This window comes from Pipistrellus kuhlii, unplaced genomic scaffold, assembly GCF_014108245.1.
Source record: "Pipistrellus kuhlii isolate mPipKuh1 unplaced genomic scaffold, mPipKuh1.p scaffold_m20_p_12, whole genome shotgun sequence".
NCBI classification, from domain to species: Eukaryota; Metazoa; Chordata; class Mammalia; order Chiroptera; family Vespertilionidae; genus Pipistrellus; species Pipistrellus kuhlii.
The window spans coordinates 8537678-8550554 of NW_023425427.1; the positions used below are offsets into that span (position 1 = coordinate 8537678).

Here is a 12877-nt window from a genome sequence, read left to right on the forward strand (position 1 = left end):
GATCACATCTTAATTCTTGTCTTGGACAATTCTATTAGTATGGAATCCACTTTCTACTGACTAGAAAGAGATTATATCCATTTTACAGATGAGGAAATAGGAACGAAGATTAAGGAATTTGAAATTATAATCTGCATATTAAAACTTGAGGAGCCACATGGTATGTTAGAAAGTTTCCTTTACTGGGACTGTTCTCTTGGAAGTATATATTGTGAAATAGATTAACTATTACCCAGAAAGATGAGGGCAGGCCAATCCAAAATGTAAGAAGATGGTTTCCACTAAGAGTAGAATTAGTGATTGACTGAGGTAGTGACTGTCTTATTGAAGGAGGCTGAGGTTGGTGTACCATCAGGGCCCATCCCAGTTGGTCCCAAGGTTGCTCGGTGTTTGTGGCCCATGTAGTGTTGATACTGCATATACTGTGTGTGTGTGTGTGTGTGTGTGTGTGTGTGTGTGTGTACATACAGACATATAGGTCTTTGACTTGGCCTCAGGATAGCTCCTCTTACCTGCTGCTGTAATGACACCTGTTGTGAGTACATTGGTGAAGAGTTTTCACTGAAACCAGCAAGACTTGTTATCAGGCCTAATAGACCTGTTCATTAGTCATTAAGGATCTATCTGGATGTCTCTATGGATCCTCACACATTATATCCTATCTCTAGGACATAATCTATAATAATAAAAGCATAATATGCTAATTAGATCACATGTCCTTCCAGACGACCTTTTGGACAAAGCCAGGGCTGCGAGGGAAGCCCGGGTCCCAGGTGCCAGAGGGAAGCCATTGCTGGCAGCTACGGAAAGAAGGCCTACTCTTGCATGAATTTCTGCATCGGGCCTCTAATTTTCCCATAAAAATGTAGTGCCAGATAATTGAAAGTATACAACAGACCCTTCAAACCACTATAAGTCTATAATCCTAGAGTAATTTAAAGCTACAATACTTAAATTAATTTCTCCCAAACACATCTCTTTAGAGATTTAAATTTCCTGTTCATATCCTTTTACTGTAAGATTATTATATTTAAAAGGTTCTCTAAAGTTTTATCTTACTTGCTGAGAAGTACTTGAACTGACTGAGAATTTGCAAAAAGCTTCACAAAGATTTTGTTTATGTGGCGTGTATGATAAACTTGTTAATACTAAAGATTCAAACCAATTTGTGGATGGTACATAACATTGTGAGGAACAGTTAAGAGAATTGTTTAAGTACTCATTGCTGTGCTCTTGCCCCAGAGTTCCTTTTTCAGTGGGTCTGAGTTTAGGCCGGGTTTCTAAGCAGTCGTGATGCTGCAGGTCCATGGACCACAGTTTGAAAACCGCCATTGTGCATTCCAGAAGTTGGCCATCAGTGTCCCAGAACTACTTCCTCTGGTGCTATGTGAATAAAGCAGGTGACCCAGGACTGGAGGGACAGAGAAAAACATGGCAGAGCAGAATGAGAGAGAGGTGGTGGGGAAAGTGGATGCAAAAGATAAGGAAGGCTTGAAAAGACATTCCGAATATTAGAATTAGGCCAATCGGGCCTGTAAGTCAAGGATTTTTGTGTGTGATTCATTTGTATTTCTGTGTTAATGGCTGTCCAGGAGTTTGTCAGTTTCTGATTGTTTAAATACATCAAGTTCAAAAAGTTATGGGTGCAGTACACTAAAAGTGTGCTAGTTTTCATTTTCTTTCTTTCTTTATTTTAAATTAGCTGGCTTCCTGAGGCTCAGGTAGTCCAAAGAGCCCTCAATTCTGCAGCTAACAATGTGTATCAGTATGGACGAGAATGGATAACCCACAAGGTAAGGAAAGAGCCTCTCTTGGTGGATTTCTCTTTCCAGGTCCTTTATTGGTAATGATATCTTGCTTCAATAAAGCATAATTTCCCTTTGCAAATAGGTTTATATCTACACGTCGACAAGCAACATACAGTGAAATTAAAGTTTTTTCATGATCATACTGAATAGTGCTAATAGCCTGAACAAGCTCAGAAGTTGGCCATTTGCTTCTTGTTCAAGATGGCTCTGATTCATTATTTGTGCACTAGGGAGGAACGATCACTAAGCTTGGTAGTCAAACGAGGTTCTCAGGGCCAAAGAAGACATAAGGAGTAGCCTGTGCGGTAGGAGGAAACCCAAACTGTCTGTGTCACAGAGGCCGAGAGAAGACAATGGTTCAAGAAGGACTTTGTCAGCTAACGCTTCACACAAGATGAGTGCTGACTTGTCATCCCCATTTTCTGGTGAGGCTGTACGCCTTCAGTCAGTCAGTTTTCAAATGGCATTGTGACCGCCCTTAATGCTTTACTGTTCTCGGGCAAAGAGCATGTCGCAAACCCCCCACAGTAGGTGTGCTTTAGTGATCCTTTTAGAAGGCTCTTCGCTCTGGCCCCGTCTTCCCAGTTTTATAATATGCTGTAAAACTGTGCTGAACTCTCCTTTACTGTGATAGCTGTGGTATTTTAGTTATTCCCTGTCATGCCTGGAGAGAGCCAGCTAAAGGAGATGTCAGTTTGAAATGGTATTTTATTGCAGTAAAGGCCACTGTGCTGACAATCTGGAAAAGGAGCTGTCAGTAACTTACATTATAGAACTCTCCTGGTTCCAGGGAGACTTCACAGGCTAATAGGAAAGTGACAAAAAGAATTAGGAATAGGAAGTCTGTGAGTCTTTGACAGTTACACTATGCAAAAGACAAATTTAAAGAAATGAAAGGAAGTTAGCCTAGGGTAATTGTGGTTTTTAACCCCTTGCACTCCGCTGTCCCCTCTTAGGGGACATCGGAATTCTAGCATATCACTCGGATGTCCCCTCTCAGGAGACATTGCAGTTTATTAGTGATTACGGGGAATTGAGTTAATTCAATGCACGTTTCCACTGTTAGCGTCGAGTAGCTGGTAGCCAATGTCCAGAATGGTTCGGAGTGCAAAGGGTTAATTATTTGGGGTAATTTGCTCTATTAGGTGTTCTTTGTTCGTAGGTTATATAGTCTTGAGTTGAAAGAATATGAGAGAACTTCTCATCCTGAATCTGCCACTTGTCTGTGTAACTGGGACTGTCATAGATCCTTTCTAAGTCTGTTTTCTCAAATGAACACAGATGATGCCAAAACTATTTTCTGTCCAACTCATGGAGTTGTTGTAAAGATCACATAACGTAGGTGAAAGCCATTGGTAAATTGTACAATGTGATGAAACTTTGATATTCACAGATTTGTGTTTGAATAAATCAATTAAATATAAAGAACAACATTGGGCAGATGTATTTGCATCAAATATGTCCAAGAACTGGTTTAAGCATCTGTAAGGCCAGCATCAAGTGGGCAAAAGGTATGAATAGTCCACACTAAAGGAAATGCACATTGAAAACCAAAATGGAAAATGGTCGTTCTTGTTATTAAAGAAGAAAAGTATAATCACTTATCACTTCACACCTTTTAAGTCATCTAAAAATCAGTTATCTGTAAGGCTTTGGGAAAATTGGTTCTATCCTTAGAATGTTTGAAAGTGTTAATTGGTACAATCCTTATAAAGTTTGTCCACAAATGCATAGCAAGAACCATTAAAAATGCTCATTTCCTTTGATTCTTCCACATTTATCTTACATTAGAAGTAAGGAAAATACTGTATATAAGGATGAGCAGTGTTACTTGTGACATTAAAAATTGGGAACCATCTATGTGTCCTGTGATTTGGTGATGATTAAATACTATAAAAATATAATGAACTAACACGAAACCATTAATAATAAAGTTGAAGGTTAGTGATGAAGGCTAAATATGAAAAGCTCATGATGTGAAAGAAAATGCAGCATTCTAAATTATGTCTATGTAAACAGGCAGAAATTGCAAAGAAAATGAAGCAGCTAGTTTTAGTAAGGAAAGTAAGACTACAAATCAGTGTTTGTCCTTTTAAAAGTATCTTTAATGTTACCACATGGTTGTAATAACACACAAAATGTGGGGTAAGATATTATAATAAATGACCTTTCTCTAAGTTATCTCAGGTGTACTTGATTTCCATACATCCTGAAGCCAGTCCGATCAGTCACAACTCTGAGACCCGACATCTCTCAGCAACGGGCATATTTGCGTTTATAGCCTGGGTTCTAAAATGTCACTTCAAGTTCTGTGGCAATTCTTAATAATGTGATAAATGTAACATGAGACTTCAGTATAATGGGTGGGCACTGGGGTCACATAGAAAGATTTTTCTCTGTGCAAATATGATCAGAGATGTCCGTAGTCATGGCCTTATTTGTAGTCTTCTTTTACTTTTTGAAGTTACTCTCCCTTGAGACCTAAGGATAGAGGAAAGAAAAAAGAAGCAAAAGATGAAAGGGAGGAAATTTACTGGGAATATTGAGGAGCAAAGTTTATGAAAAGAACATTGTGTGGCTAGAGGCAATTAAATAGTCTGGAACATTTCAGTTTGATTTAGAACAAATGTAAGGACCCAGCATGTGTTCGTTTTACTGGGTTATTGCCTGGAATATTAAATCAGATTATATCTGTATTTCTTCCAGCTTCATAAAATTCTCGGAGATAAGGTGAACAATACTGCTGTGATTGAAAAGCAGGTACTAGAACTTTGGGACAGATTGTATCATTCTTGGTTTGTAAAGGTAAGTTATTTTAGCTAAGGATTTCAATGGTAAACTAATAAAGTCCTTTTATTTTATAGACCCAATGACTAAGTAGGACTTAAGTAATACTGGAATTTCACTTACTGACATTTTTAAGCTACAGGGTCTTAAACCTTAGGCCCCAAAAAGTCAGAGTGATTGACGGTTAATCTCCATGGCAGCGTCCACCCGTTCGTTATCAGCTATAGCATCTCATCATCTAGACCAGCTCTGGGCAGGAGAAATGTAATGCAAGCCTCCTAATGTTAGTTTTTCTAGTGGCCGTGTTAAAAAAAAAAAAAAAAAAATCAGGTGAAATTATTTATGCATAGCCTTTTCTTTTTCTTTTTTTAAAAAAAATATATTTTATTGATTTTCCACAGAGAGGAAGGGCGAGGGATAGAGAGCTAGAAACATCGATGGGAGAGAAACATCGATCAGCTGCCTCTTGCACGCCCCCCACTGGGGACGTGCCTGCAACCAAGGTACATGCCCCTGACCAGAATCGAACCCGGGACCTCTCAGTCTGCAGGCTGATGCTCTGTCCACTGAGCCAAACCAGTCTCGGCTATGCATAGCCTTTTCAAACCTAGTTATTCCTGCCAATGCAATTCTCTTCCAGATAAACAAGTTAGACTCCCCTCGTTTCTTTTCCATATTCATTTCCCCCCTGCTTTATTGATACATAATTGATACTTAACATTGTATTAGTGATCTTTTTTATATTCTTTCTCTCCCCTCTGGTCTCTTTATCTTGGAAAGAAGATTAATAAGGGAGATGAGAAAAGGAGGAAGAAAGCAAAAAATAAGAGAGCAAAAAAAAAAAGGCAGAAGTATTTAAAAGGGAAGAAATAATAAAAGTAAATGCTGTGTTTGTCTACAGTAGAATATACACTGAGGAATAACGTGTATCCACAAATGTACTGAGGAGAGAAGCACTGAAGCTAGGCTGAGATGCAGTAACTAGCATATTAACAGAAAAATACTCTCTCTTAGGTCTTGGTGGCGTTCTTAATTGGTTTCTCAAATAATGCAGTTTTTCACTTTTGTGTGTTTGCTAAAGTGCTAAGTGGACCTAAAAAGAGGTTATTTATACTCTCTAGTCTTTAGGTTAAGTTGGAGATTTAATGTCTGAACTGTTTTTTCCCGTAGAACGTAACACACTCTGGAAGGCACAAAGGACACAAGATGCAGATAAGCCGTCAGAACAGCTGGCTGGGAGATATTCTGGACTGGCAGGATATCGCGTCCTTCGTCCACGAGAACATCGAGACGTTTCTTTCTGTAAGAAATAATATTTATAGTTAAACTGGCCTTGGAAGTAAAAACAGAAGCACTCACTTTCAGTCTTCTTTACCCACTAAAAGGACTTTACTTACCCTGTTTTTAATGCCACAACATTTGACGTTCTGAAAATTCTGAATGCACTACAAAGATGTCCCAAACCTGTAGACCTCAGGTGTTGTTGCCTTGATGTGCCTGGAGAGTAACCAAGAGATGCTAAAGCAGGGAGCATATGCATGATGCTGCGGCTCTCAGATTCTGTGCTAGGGATCCTTGTCCCCAGAGGCTGCCCAGAATGGCCCCAGCTGGACCTCTACAGGAGGAGCTGCCTCTCTGGTGGGCAAAGCCCTTTTGGCAGATGGATATATGGTTTTCTCCCCCATGCACCGTCCACCTCTGCCTTTTTTTTTTTTTTTACGAAGGTTAGAAGGTGGCAAGGAACAGCTAGCAGTGCTGTGAAGTTTCAGTGACTACTCTTCATTCTGTAGTGTACTTTGTGGGGAGTCTGCCTGTGGCTTTTCACAGAAATGAGAAAAAAGTTCCTGTGAAAACACTTGCTCCAAGTTAACAAAAATCGATGTTTACAATGCTAGATTTTTTCAATTTACTTTTTATCTGAATAATAGATGACCATAGTTGAAAAGCCAAAAATGCTCTAAGATTTATTTATTTATTTTAACTGCTTTAAGATTTTAAGTGGGGGAAAAATAGCAATTTTTTTGTGCTTCTCCACTTCCGTCTCATTCTCCAGAAACAGCTGTCAGTTCCTTTATTCTGTTTTATTTTATCACTTTATTTTTAAAATGTGCTTATTGAATTTATTGGGGTGACATTGATTGATAAAATTATATAGGGTTAAGGTGTATAATTCTAGAATACATCATCTATATATTGTACTGTGTGTTGAGTTCACCACCCCAAGTTTAGTTTTTTATGGGTGTTTACCTCTGAATTTCTAAAATACTGTTTACGCTGCTCTTTCTTGGTTTTGCAATTTTAGATACTATCTTTTGACTTTCCAATATGGAAGATGCAGGTAAAGATGTGACTTTCTTGTGAGTCCTGTGGTGCTCTCCTCCTCCTCCTCTGGGATTTTCGTACAGTTCCTTTGGCTCCTACCCTCCTTCCTGCACTCACACTTTCCCTTCCTCCCATTCACCTAATAGAGCTATCACAGTTTGAAATTGTATCTGTCTCTTTCTGCCATCATACTTTGCCCAACAGCTCTTCCTTATATTCTAAACCTTACTTCCCAATCCTCTTGAGTATACAGAGAGGTTATTTGATCTTGGCAACTTCCAGTCTACAATTAATGAATTCATTTAATATCTTAAGAATTACCACAGGGCATTTCCTAGCATTGTGACCTAGAAACTATTCAAAACTTTTTTTTTTTTTTTTTTAATAAAAATTCCAGCATGACTGAGCCCCCCAAAAGAATGCCTGTCAAAATCACAAGCAAGGGCATTGTTGGTTTGTCTCTGGAATCAGTGCCATTATTCATTCATCCCTTTATCCCGCAGGGTCAAACAGTCAATCATGCATATTTTTGTAGGCACTGTGAAACATTTTCAAGATTTTATGTAAGGCGTTTTTGTAAATGAGACTAGCCTGCCAGAGTTCTCTTATGAAGACAGAGCTGAGGTTTGCAGGAAATGCAGAGGACAACAAAATGTGCTTTAATAAATGGTACATTTGAGGTAGGAAAGGAAGGGGTAACCTTTCACAGCACAGATGGTGTAACTTGAACATATGACAAAAACAGAGCTGCTGTTTTGGAAAGGGTAGGCACCAAAATAAAATCAGACGTTTTGAGTTCTAGTTCCACATATTAGCTCTCTGCCATTGGGCAAGTTTTTAAAAACTCTGGGCTTCAGTTTGCCTATAAAATAAAGATGGTGTCACCTGCATTTCTTCCCTTATGGTGTTGTGAGTTTATGGGATGAAAACTAAGGTTGTTTAAAAAATTTTTTTAAAGTTTTTCTGGTCATTTTGCTTCCATATTTTATATTACTCAGGGAGAATAGAACAGGCATTATCATAAAGGAATGTAAGTTTATGAAGAAATAGGAAAACATTCAGGCGTGCTATTGACAATATACATCTTCCTTTAGTAATAGTTAACATATATTAATAAACTTTATTTTAATATCTGGTCCTTGTAAAGTTGTAGGTGATGGATCAACTGAACTCTAGTTCTTAATAGAAGGGTCATCGTTTATGTGAGGAACAATTTTCAGCTATAGAGCTCTGCCCCTGACCCTGTCTGTTCATTTCTTTTATTGTGATTTTAGTGAAGATGCTGTGGTAGTTGCAGATAAAGTTAAGTTGAAGGTGGAAAGGTGGAAGGAAGCTAATAAATCAAATGCTAGATTTTCATGACCCGCACTTGTGAACCTACATGCTATGATTGCACTTTGACATATTCTCCTATCGGTATTATTCTTATGCATACCATTTTTACAGTTATAATCATGCTATCTAAATTTATCTAAAATTTTCCTATACTGCTTTTTAAACTTAGCATTATATCATAAAATATGTTCCAATGGTCATAATAGAGATGATTTTAATGGCTGTCTAATATTATTTGGAATAGATTCGTCATAATTTACGTAATCATTTTCTTTCCTAATCAATATTCAAATGTTTTCAGATGATTTTTTTTTTCCAGTTCTTATCCTTTCAATTTATGGTACCTTCATTCCTGAGGATTAGTTCTGATATTCAGCTTTCTTCCTCTCAGATCTTGGAGTCTCTGTGGATTGTTATGAGCCGAAACGTGAGCCTGCTTTTCACCACTGTCACCACGCTCCTGACCATCCTCTTCTACAGCGGGACGGCCCTTCTCAACTTCGTGCTCTCTCTGGTATGTACGTACAGATAGAACACATCGCAGTTCCTTCCACAGGGAAGCATCTTCTTGGCGCCTTTGGTGTGTCCTTCCTGTAGTTTCCAAATGTGGTTTTTTAGGAGATGCTGTCCTTTGTTTTGCAGATCATTTTCCTGACCACACTGTTTTATCTGTTAAGTTCCAGTGATGAGTACTACAAGCCCGTGAAGTGGGTGATATGCCTGACACCACTGTCTCAGCCAGGCCCTTCTTCTAATATTATTGGCCAGTCTGTGGAAGAAGCCATCAGGTAGGGATAACATTTACACTATTCTTCTTTCCCAGAACAAGAAGCCCGTTCGGTTTCTGTCTTGAGTCTTCCTGGTAACATTCAGTGCTAACCAAGTGAGGGAACTGCTGATGTTTAAAAAATAAAAATAAAAAAAAAATCTCCTTTTGAGACGATTATATAAGCAGTGAAAATGTTGCTAAGAAAAAATTTCAAAACAGTTCCAATATCCTACTCTCAAGCCCACGGTTTACAGAGATTAATGGCCTGTCCCCATTGGCTTTTCCTTCGCAGGCTCTTGCTCTGGGTGCCAGTCATCACGTCACTTGCTCACTCATATACCTCACATTCTCTCAGGACCCTCCTGTTCTCAGGAATCCCAGCTCTGCTCTGGGAGGGTGTCGGTGGCCTCCGGGTGTCTTCCTCTCCCTCCGCAGCCAGGCTGTGCCTTCTGCAGGGGTAGTTTGGACACTGGCAGTGCGGAGTTTTGGGTTATCTTTAAGGCATAGTCGCTGTGTGCTTTGTAGGTTCTGGCCAGAAACTTGCGTCCTGTCTTCTAGGATCCATGTGTTGCAGGCTTGGTTTCTGAATGAGATGCTTCAACATTTGTTCCTCGCTTGCTTTTTCCAGGTCACAGGCTCCTGCCCCCCTTTTCTTTTTTCTCATTTCCAGTTGGGAGAGGCCTTTTGAAGCCTCGGCCTTGTCCCTCATTGCTCTGAATTTATCATTAATGCTTCATCACATTTTTACTTTTTAAAAAGAATCTTTATTTTTGACAGTATTACAGATGTCTCTCATCATCTCCCTTTTTATCCCCTTCCTCCCAACTTTCACTCCACCCTAAGCCTTCCCCTACATATTTACTTCTTATGAATAGCTACTCATGTTAACTTCTCATGGTATCCATTAGAGCTCCTTTATCTAGTAAGTTATTGGCCAGGTGGTTGCAAGCTTCTATTGAACAGTGGATCTTTGGCTGGCATTTCTACATGCTTGTAAAATATACCATTGCTTGGAACCAGTCTTCTGCAGAAATCTTGATTTGACTGATAATCCGTGGCTGAGCTTGGCTTCTTTTTTTTTTTTTTTTTTTTTTTTTTTTTTTTAGAAAGAGTGATTTTTATTTCTGTGGAATTAAATCCCTGTTGCCAAAGTCCCATTTCCCTTTGTCCAGTCATTGAAGAAGTGTAGCTAGGGCTTCAGCAGAGCTAAAATCAGAGCCAGTGTCCAGAGCTTTCTTTCCATGTTGGGAGCAGAGTCCAGTCCAGTATTGATCTAGCATAGTTTTTGTTCCGCACTATAATCCAACAATTCATTGCATATGGGGTCGTCAGAGCTAGATGGCAGCCAAAAGACAATTCAGCAACTCCTCCCTGCAACAATTCAGCAGTATATTTTCTACAAGATGTACTCCATAAATATGATGCAGAACTGAGCAGAGACTCAGAAGCAGAATTGCCAGGGGAACCAGTGCTAGGGTAAGGAAAATTAAGAATTGCTGGAGGCACATGGTAGATAAGTTAAAAATTCCAGGGGACCCAATCATAGGGCAGATTCAACAACTTTATGAGATTTACTTCCAAAGCTAGACCAGGTCCTCATGGTGAATAGTCACAGCAGAGGAAAATACTCTCCTGCTCCCAACAGGAGGAGAGGAGGAACCATTTCTTGGCTTCTTTTTTTAATGTATTCATGTACCAGCTATGAAGATACCCCTTGGATCTTCAGAAAACCCTCCTCATTTCAATAGGTTGGATGTTCCTCAAATACCTTCTCTCTGGGAACTTTGGTAGGTTTTCTCCCTTTTTCCTACTAGCAAGGCCTGGGTAAGGTCTTCACCAGTATCTTGGATCCTTGATTAGAAATCAAAGTGTTTTTGTTTTGTTTTTTCATTTTGGATTTAAAAAAAACATACAGTTCTTATCTACTATGGTACCTTTGGGGATTTGGGGGGGATGGGTGAGTGGGAGAGCATTGGCATTCATGTAAAGCACATGTGTCAAACACAAGGCCCGCTGGCCAAATCCGTCCCGCCAGGCCTTGCAATGTGGCCCGCACCGCGCTGTCATCACTGCACTCCGCTGCGTTTCCATCACAATGACAGTTTATTTCTGTTCGGTAAACCATTCGGCCCGCGATTTAGGCTGGATTTTAGATTTTGGCCCCTTCTCTGATTGAGTTCGACACCCCTAAAAAGGCTCTAAGTTGGGGAGCTTTCAGGATGAAGCTGTTCCTCAGGAAGAACTCTTGTCCTTTTCAGCCTGTGTGACTCTTGGTTATCATCTTTATTGAGTAAACAAATGATGAAAACTCCAGCAATAGATTAACTTGAGTTTATCTAAGTGCCATTTATCTGCCAAAAAATTTTTTACCAAAAAAGGAAAATAATCTTCTGTCTTCTCAGTACAATAAAGCTAGTCAGTCCACCATCTCAAAGAGTCGCAGAATCCTCTAGTCAGTTGACTTAAGCCAAGATTTACCAAAAAAATATCTACCTTGTCCATAGAGAACTTCAAGAAATATAATAGCTTATTTTCCTAAAGTAGTCTTTATTAGCACTGACTCTTATTCTCACAAAAGCTTTTCTATCTTTCAATCTCAGCTTTTGAATTTTCCCTTGTTCTACTTTCTTAGTGAACACTTACTAACCATCCTATGAATGTGGGTCATTGAGTCACCATTTGTTTGTTTTTTTCTCTCTCTCATGAAAATCAAGTTATCCTTTGTTATGAAAACCAAGTTATCTTTTGCTTTATATTTAATACTCTAATGTCATGGTTGCTTGTAATTGATAAGCAGAGCTATGTTTTGTGCCAGGATAATGAAAACACATAATCCTTCTGGTATTCCAGGAGGAGCTGGTTGGGAAGTTCATGAGTTAACTTAGTGGTTCTGTTGAGACTATTCATATGGACACATAAAGCTGATGGCTGAAAATTCAAGTCTTTAGCTCTACAGGGAATTTAAGATTAGAAGAGTTCAGTCATCTTCAGAGATATAAGGAAAACAGTGTCTTTATACAAATTAGATTTGCCTTGTCGACTTGAGTTTGCACACACTAATTATGCACTCTAACATTAGCCCATGTCTTGGTTCCAAAGTATACTTGGATAAAACCCATTCATTTTATCATATTATTTTTAATACAGAATTTTTTTTCCTATTTTTTATTGATTTTTTTTAAAGAGAGGAAGGGAGAGGGATAGAGAGCTAGAAACATCGATGCAAGAGTAACATCGACCAGCTGCCTCCTGCACACTCCCTACCGGGTATGTGCCCGCAACCAATGTACATGCCCTTGACTGGAATCGAACCTGGGACCCCTCAGTTCACAGACCAATGCTCTATCCACTGAGCCAAACCAGCTTTGGCCAAAAAAAAAATTTTTTTAAACAATCCTTAGTACCATCCTAATGGTCTCAAAACTGATAGGTTTTTGTGAGTCTGAAGATAATGGTACAAAACTAGAGAGCTTATTACAGCCTGGGCCATTTTTCTAACCACAGCTATATCAGATTATATAAATTAAAGGTTGCAATTCAGGATGACTTTTAGCAGTCTTAAGTGCTTTTGGTCTATTTTTTTTTCTGGGTCAAACTCAAGACTTAAAGAAAAATGTATGGGTTTTACATAGATGCCTCTGAAGATCCTTCTCATGTATATGAAGGCAGTGGGTTCTAGGTCTAAGAGCTTCTGTCAAACTTTGCGTTCTGAAGGATTGTCTTCAAGATGGAACATAGCTCTTCATAGAGAAACATTTCAAGAGGAAAAATATTGTACAGATGATAATGAAATAGTATTATAGTGTCCTGAGAGTGTAGTTTAGTCTGCAAATTACCAGTGATTAACAGACTTTAT

At 39.0% G+C, this 12877-nt stretch overlaps 1 protein-coding gene across 2 annotated transcripts in view; it reads left to right on the top strand.

Annotated features, from left to right (window-relative positions):
- Positions 1 to 12877, top strand: part of TMEM245 (transmembrane protein 245) — a 66170-nt gene that overhangs the window by 31972 nt on the left and 21321 nt on the right. The window contains exons 9-14 of one of the 2 annotated variants that reach the window (XM_036433087.2): positions 1703 to 1793; positions 4515 to 4613; positions 5766 to 5897; positions 6898 to 6933; positions 8644 to 8766; positions 8895 to 9040. In XM_036433087.2, the coding sequence (XP_036288980.1) occupies positions 1703 to 1793; positions 4515 to 4613; positions 5766 to 5897; positions 6898 to 6933; positions 8644 to 8766; positions 8895 to 9040 (627 nt within the window). The remainder of the gene's footprint in view (positions 1 to 1702; positions 1794 to 4514; positions 4614 to 5765; positions 5898 to 6897; positions 6934 to 8643; positions 8767 to 8894; positions 9041 to 12877) is intronic. The other variant, XM_036433089.2, reaches the window with a different exon arrangement.